Here is an 8,357-nt window from a genome sequence, read left to right as displayed (position 1 = left end):
GGGGGGGAATAAAAATTTTGATAAATTTATGCTATTTTTAAGTGAAAGTCGTAAATACAATACTTTCAAATCATACTTTCAAACTTGTCCTAGACTATGACCTTTCCTAATATTTATTTAAATAACAACAAAATTCCCTAACTTAAGTACAATGAAATTTTCTCTAAAACAAAATTTTCTACATTAGCCAATCAGTTTCGATATGGAAAGATTAAAATAACGAAAATGGTTTAAAGAAATATTTAAATTTAGAAAATTAAAGAAAAATTTGATTTAAAATAAATAATTTTTGTGGGTTATTTCTGTACATAAGATTTTTGAAGCAACAAAATTTCTCGTGAAGAACGTAATAGCACTGAAAACCTCCCATGTATTGATGAATTTTCTTTCTCCAATTCATAGTTGCAGTTAAATTTATCAGCACATTGTTATCTTTACGTCATTTTTATGTTACGTCAATTATCAGCGCATTTTATTTTTCAACTCCCTATTATTCTTATTTTATCAAACTGTCATTCTGTAAATTTATTTTTTTCTTTATTTATTAGTAGAATAAGTACGTTCGCAAAACAGTTAATCGAATGAATATATCTACTAAATTTTTTTCCAACAATCTAAGCAATTTAACTCTTTTTAGTTAGTTTAATATGCGTTGAATTCAGTTTGTGTATCCGCCGCTGGTAAGATTTTCGTTTTCTATTTTCTTAAAAATTCTTTGTTATAATAAGAACATTTCGGAAATTTCTTCGCAAAATAACTTCCAAATAGCAAAGTAAATTTTCTATTGAACGAACTTTTCTATGAGATTCACCTTCCCTATTTCCCAAAATATTTCAGAACATTTCAAACTTGACCTTGAATTAATTTTCTAACCCACTCAACTTTTAGAGAAGGCAGTAAAATACCTCTCTCTTTTTGTTTGCATTTCAAACAAAAAACTCAGACAAAATTAAAGGATTTTATCAGTAGTCATTAAACTTAAGAACGGGTGTGGTAATGTATGTTTAAAATTACATTTATAATAAAAGCGGCTATATTATTATACATAAATTTAGCTTTTTTTAGTTGAAAATATGTGTAACACATAATAGTGTAACACTGGATAGTGTTTTGCTTTATTCTTGCTTTTCATGCAGAATTCTTTTACGGCTAATATTTATAAAATAAATAGTAGATTCTAGTTTACAAGATAATTGATATTTTAATTATATAATGATATCTAGTGTTTATGAATTTAAAACTTATTTTGTGTTCTTTAAGTATTTCCAAAATAGGATAACTTATAAACTCATTCAGTTTCGTTCTATTCAGGCAAATGCCGAGACATTTAAAAAGAAAATTCCAAGTAAATTGTGTGATTGGTTAAATTTTAGCCACGCCCTTAAACCCACTTCTCGTGTAATGTCTGATTCCAAGTAAGTGCTCATGGTACGGCATGGAATGTTCATGGAGCAAAACTTTCCCAATTTTTACTTTCCAGCCGGTAATCACCATTCACCTCTCGATAGCTCTTAATTTTTTGCCTGCTCAAAAATAAAGAATTTTTTTAAATTTTTTTGTTTATTATTATTTTTTTTTTATAAACGTCGTTGAACGGCTGACCCAATTTTTGGGTTTACTACTACTAATGTTCAATTCCGTTGCCTTCTAATTTTGAACCCAATACAGAAAACAATGGATCAACTATTGGGAGAAATCGTAGAGTGCTTTTTGATGGAACTAACCCGCATTTGCGTTACAAGGAGGGAAAGACCACGAGAGTCTCCCACGGTTAGCCTGATGGCAGGGTGATTCTAACCCATGATCTGTCTATCACTGAGGATATTTTACGTCAGCATTGTGGTCGGTGCATTCGGATCTGCCAGTCATCGCTGGGATTTGAACCCGTAACGAGATTGCTAAGTTACAAAAACGGAAAATAGAAGGGTAAATAGAGGATAATGGGATCAATATATGGCAGGTTCTCACTGAAGTGCAAAAGCGCAATTTATTTGTAATTTTAACTACTTTGCATTACCTTGAAAACTGAACGTGAGCAAGGTGAAAATATTATACTGGATAATTCATTCAAAGTTTATAATTTATAAGGCTTAGTTTCAAATATAAAATTTAAATATTGATTATTTTAGAGAAATTATTAACGTTCATTGAAAAAAAAATAATTCTAAGAATTCTTTATTAAATATTAGCCACCGATTTACCCGAATTGGATTTGCACGTGGTAATAAAAATTTAGTTAACGAAGCGAGTTTTAATAAATTTATTAATAATAAAAGCATACAATTAACTCAATGAATTTAATTACGTATTTTGAATAGCCATTGTGTTTTATCAAATTTTGGAAGAGATAAGAAACACTGTTTCGGATTAAATTTTAATTTCGGTGATCCTCACACTATTGCATTGATGTATTTTGCTTTAGTTATATTAATACAATATCAGAAAGCACTCTTTTTTGGCGGATATAATAGTCTGAGCTGATGACGAGACTATATCTTTTCCTTATTTTGTTTTCCAATTTTTTTAAAAAAAATTCGAAAAATTGTTTAAAGCATCTTATTTTAATAATTTTTTTTTTCTTTTTTAAAAAAAATCTTTTTTTTTTTCTCCATCTTTTCTGTATGTTTTTAACTTATTTTATGAGTTCTATGTACTTGCAGCTTATGCGCNTAAAAAATAATGACAAGAGAAGAAAAATCATTAAAATTATTTTTTAAAAGTATTTAAAAAAATATATATATATTTTAAATTATCATGTAAAAAAAAAATGTATAATAAAACTTATTAATTTTCTTCATTTTTCTCTCTTTTCTTTTCTTTTTTTGTGCTATATATATATATTAGAGTCGGACCTCTAATTCACAAAGCTCCTTTTTGCGAATTTCTCTATTTTGCTATTTTCTTCGAGGAACGAAGAAATTTTTTCGCAAAATAACTTCCAAATTTCGAAATAAAATTTTTACATTTAACGAACTTTCCTTTGAGATCCACTTTAACTATTTCCTCAAAAAATTTCGAAACATTTTAAGCCTGTTAACAAGTTTTATAGGGTAAATAACGAATTGTTTTTCGTAGCCACTTAACTTCTAGGGAAAGCAATAAAATCCCTCTTTGTTTGCAATTCGAGCAAAAAACTTAGACAAAATGAGCGGATTTTATGAGTAGCCATTAACTTAAGAACGCATGTGGTAATGTATGTTTAAAATTACTTTTATTATAAATGCAACGATAATTTTATGCATAAATTTAGCTCTTTTTAGTTGAAAATGTAGGTAGGGTAAACCAACCAGTGAAGGAACATTTCATATATATTGATTAAAAATAAGAATTTGAAAGTTTTTCTTCATATTGATTGGTAACAATAGCTTACTGCCAAACAATAGGAAGTCATCTAGCAATGTTTTGGAATACCTGGTCAAATAGACTTCTCTGGAAAAATTTTTGAATTTGTTATTATCTCTGCAACACCTTGTTTCTTTGAAAAAAATTATAAGGGGAGTGTTTGTATTTATATGTTGGAAGTGGAATTAATTGCATGTCATAGTTTTATTTTTCTCACTGTGAAAAAGAGAATTCAAAATATAGTTATTGAAATTACGTATTATTTTTTTTAAGCATCATAGCATGATAAAGTACTGAGATAAGGGGTGTTTATTCACTGGGTCACCAAACGATGAAAATCCAGTGAATGAACAAGTGCTTCTTTACTGGGTTTTTTTCTAAGTTAATGAAAATAAAAGATAAACTTTAATTTTCTTGTACCTTTAGTGATATTCCGCATCAAAACTATGTTAAAAATACGAAAAACAGCTGCCTACCAGTGAGGGAACAGGCATGTTCCTTTAGAGCTGTTCCTTCACTTGGTCTTCTTACTACTTGTTATTTGAACCTCCAAAACTTTAAAACAATATTATGTAAGCTCGCTACAATNTGAAAGACCAGTGAGGGAACAGGCATGTTCCTTTACAGGTAAGAGCTGTTCCTTCACTTGGTCTTCTTACTACTTGTTATTTGAACCTCCAAAACTTTAAAACAATATTATGTAAGCTCTCTACAATTTTTTTACATAATTTGCAAATAGTAACAAATAAATTGACACTGTCATTTAACTGAAATTACGAATTTTGAAATTAATATGATTTTTTAAAAGGCAAGCGAAACTTAAGTGTTCCTTCACTGGTTAGTTTACCCTAGCATAAACTGAATATGTTTTGCTCGTTTCTTACTTTCCATGCAGATTTCTTCGATAGTTAAGATTTATAAAATAAGTAGTAGAAAATTATTTACAAGATAAAGGTGCTATTTTAATTATGTCTAGTGTTTATGAATTTAAAACCTGTTTTGTGTATTTTAAGTACTTCAAAAGGTGATTTTTCTATTTAACGAATTTTCCATATAACGAACTGAATTGATATATTAATATAATCAAGTGTTAACCGGTTTCAGTCACGTAAAAACAATAACGCTGTATAGAGTATCAACCGATAATTTAGATTTTACTTAGAATCTTGTATGTGCGTCTGAGAATTCGGCCACGAACTGTATAAATTTTATTTGTTATATTTTGGCAACATTTTAAAAAGCTATTCGGCATGCTAATTTTTTTTTCTTTTCTTATTTTTCTTTCAGGAGAGCAAAACTGAATGCACTGTCGAAATATTATAATTTTCTCCATTTTAATTTTCCTCTGCATAACATGGATGCATTACAATCTGCTGACAAAGAAAGACTCTCCGTCCATTCTTTTGTACCAAAATCTGTCCCACTACGTCCATCCAGAAAAACACACAGCCCTGATACTCCCGAAGTCTCAATGCACCGGTGACGTCTTCATCGTGGTCGTCATATGCTCAGCCGTCCCCAACTTCGAATCCCGAAGCGCCATCCGAAGATCTTGGGGGCAAAATGGCGTTAGTCAGCGCAACACATATTTCCTGTTGGGAAGATCCCCCAATGACGACATCAACGCAGCTGTTGCCACCGAGAGTAGAAAGTACTCAGATATCATCCAGGAAGACTTTCTGGACACCTACAACAACTTAACTCTCAAATCTGTGATGTTGTTGAAATGGGTGAAAGAGCATTGCGGAAATGCCAGGTATGTGATGAAGACTGACGACGACATGTTTGTCCACGTGCCTAATCTTGTCAAAGCTCTGGAAATCAAAATGGAACCCAACCTCCTACTGGGTTGTTACCTCAACGATTCCATTCCAAACAGAGACCGCAGCTCCAAATATTATGTTCCAGAAAGTTTTTTTCCTGATCAGTACTACCCGCCGTACCTTTCCGGTACAGGATATGTATTTTCCGGGGATACCGTTTCCGGATTGTACAGAGCGTCGCTGGAGGTCGAGTTTTTCCATTTGGAAGATGTTTTCATAACCGGTGTGTGTGCTAGTCGAATCGGACTGCAGCCTCGCCATGATGGCCGCTTTTTGTACAAAAATGATGAAAAGAAAAAGGACTGTTGCACGCTGCAATCCTTGATCACTGCTCATAAGATATCACCAGAAGAATTGTTACAGATATGGAAAGCGTGTTTTCAAAATAACGTCGTGTCTTGCCCATCCAATGCAAACTTTATTTCATATTCTGAGAGCTTCCTGATAATCTTCGTTATGATAGTTATCTACATTACAATATAACAGTGGAATTGCATGATTTGAAAAACCCACTATAAAGGATTCTAAATTAAGCGACTGTGATATATTTAGTCGGATCCAATGTATGTAATTATGACTTTTTAATTAAAAATGCCTTTCATAAAAAAAGTGTTGGAACGAATTGTTTCTCTTATTGAATTCTGTTGTTTAGAGATAACTGATCATATGATATTCATCACTTCACTCATGATATGCCTTATTTCGCAATGAAGCAATGCATATCATAAAGAAAAGTTCAAACCAATCAATTCTCACCATTCTATTGCTTTGCATCAATTGTTATTTTACATTCGACTTTTTATTTTATTTTATAACCGTCCTTGAACAGCTGACTAAATTTTTGGGTTTACGGCTACTAATACTCATCGTGGTACCCTTGTAATTTTGAACCCGATCGAGAGGACAAGAGAACTCCTGGCTCAAGTATTGGGAGAAACTTGCCTTCGTGGAGAACTTTTAGGGGGAACTAACCCGCATTTGCATTACATGGAGGGGAAGACCATGGTTAGCCTGGCGGCATGGGGACTCTAACCGTCTACCACTGAGGATATTTCTCGTCAGCAGTGTGGTTGTTGCAGCCGAGTGCGGAATTCGTATCGACCAGACATCGCTGGGATTCGAACCCAGTTCACTTCAATGTCTCTATCCCTTGAGCCATCGTAGTTCAAACATTTGACTTGACTTAATTCTCCGTACTATCAAGTTGCGTATGAGGCAATAAGGTATGCCATCCTCTCCGGTCTAGCCCTGGCACTCCCTCAGCTCGGCCATCAAAAGGCAGTTGTTTCTCTTAGGATTACTTGCCGCAAGGTTTGCTTTGGTAAACCTCTCCTCCTTCCTCCATCCGGTGCCAAAATATTAAATAAAATACCATTTTAAACTAATAAAAATATTTTACTAGTTGTCGTATATAAAGCTATAAATACTTTATTTTAAAATTTTCAGTTTTAACTTTTTTTATCAAACTTTTATTTTCTAACTTTTGTTTTTATTAACTTTTATTTCTATTATTATTTTACTATAAAAAAGTATATTGCATAGATCGACACTTTTTTAGTTGCATATTGTTCGATAACAATAATTTGTAAAGTTGGGTTAAATTTAGAATCCTGATTTTAAAATATGCTGTTAATGGCAATTTGTTTATACTTAAACTGCAACCTTAAAAGCTAATTACGGAAACAAAATTTATAATTTTGGCTCATAATAATATCAGAAATTTTACAATTGCTTATAGATGCTTAAATTTATATTAATTAGATAAATCATTATTTAGAATAACTACATTAAAAACTACGTCATGAAATTCGTTGAATTTTAACTATTAGTTATTTATACTTTTCGTTTAAGTTTTTATTTTCTTTGACTTTATCCATTTTTTAATTCTTTTCGTCTGCCTTTCTTTTTGAAGTAACTGGGTGGTTTCAATTTAGATGGCGAAATCTTATAAAAGTTCTGAAAGACAAAATAAGAGTATTGCTGTTTTATTCACTGCAGGATATCGTCTCTCTTAATTGGCGACGGTCTGGGAAACATCCCTGAGGATGATCTGAAGACAGGCCATCGCAATTTTGATACGCTGAAAAGGGAAGGGCTCCTCTGCTTTGGTAGCCCGACAAACTGCGAGCGAAGTCAAGCACTTTACGGTAGAGCAGTTTAAAGAGGACCGTTACCACACATTCTCGGTCCATACGCAGACCCTGACTAAGGTGGGGGCATACGGGGCAATTGCCCCGGACCCCTACATTAGAGGGGACATCCAAATCGAATAGAAAGTTCATTTTCCGTTACATTCTCTAATTAACTTTTTTAAAACAAAATATCAGTACAGCGTAAAATCCATCAGTTTTATGTTAGCTTCTTCATTAATCTATCGTATGAACACAATCTATATTTCATGGCTCTCTAAGGCGGAATTCAGCTAAATTTTCGCAATTACCATTGACAAATTATGCCAATCAAAAGCCTGTATTTCTACATATAACAAAATGCGATATTTTTACAAAAATACAGGCATCTGATGGGCTTAATGAGTCATCGTAATTGCGTAAATTAAGTCATAATGTCAGCAAGGATATGAATTTCCCCCTGCTAGATGGCTGAGTTAACAATCAGAAAACTGCAATCGGCATGGTGCACATAGAATTATCCAATAACCCATTGTGCAGCTCTATTGCGACGTTAATTAAGTACCTACACATTCATAAAAGCTATCTATAATTTATAAATTCTAAAGGGATATTTCCGTATCGTGATTTGTCGCATCAACTACAATCGCTAAGGTGCCACATAGATTTTAAACTTACATATTTAAAAAAAAATTTAAACTTGCAGATAAAAAAAAAAATTGCAGATGTGTGTGTTTGTCCAGGGGTGGCTATGAGTTACTCCTTTCGAGTTGGTAGTTTTCTGCTCTTTTTTTAAAAAGTTTCTCCCCAACAAGACTTAGCGATAATTCGTGTGGAGAGTTATAGAGAAAGGAAGTACGTTAGTTTCTGTCTTGATTTTCATGTAAATTAAAATCGCTTAATTTGTTGTTGTTGTTGTTAATTTACGTCGCACTAGAGCTGCACAATGGGCTATTGGCGACGGTCTGGGAAACATCCCGGAGGATGATCCGAAGACATGCCATCACAATTTTGATCCTCTGCGGAGGGGATGGCACCCCCGCTTCGGTAGCCCGACGACCTG

General features: G+C 32.8%; 1 protein-coding gene across 1 annotated transcript; it reads left to right on the top strand.

Annotated features, from left to right (window-relative positions):
* Positions 1 to 443: 443 nt before the first annotated feature.
* On the top strand, positions 444 to 5,774 carry LOC107446830 (beta-1,3-galactosyltransferase 1). Its single transcript, XM_016061601.4, has 2 exons — positions 444 to 680; positions 4,630 to 5,774. Exon 2 carries the CDS (start codon positions 4,644 to 4,646, stop codon positions 5,646 to 5,648), a length of 1,005 nt encoding a protein of 334 aa, XP_015917087.2. The 5' UTR covers positions 444 to 680; positions 4,630 to 4,643; the 3' UTR covers positions 5,649 to 5,774.
* Positions 5,775 to 8,357: the final 2,583 nt, after the last annotated feature.

This window comes from Parasteatoda tepidariorum, chromosome 1, assembly GCF_043381705.1.
Source record: "Parasteatoda tepidariorum isolate YZ-2023 chromosome 1, CAS_Ptep_4.0, whole genome shotgun sequence".
Classification (NCBI taxonomy): Eukaryota; Metazoa; Arthropoda; class Arachnida; order Araneae; family Theridiidae; genus Parasteatoda; species Parasteatoda tepidariorum.
Note: the sequence above shows the minus strand (reverse complement) of the source record. Positions and strands in the feature narration are given on the sequence as shown.

What these genes read in the sequence shown, in the direction of transcription:
- LOC107446830 (XM_016061601.4), top strand. Translation starts at nt 4,644, where the DNA reads ATGCACTGTCGAAATATTATAATTTTCTCCATTTTAATTTTCCTCTGC.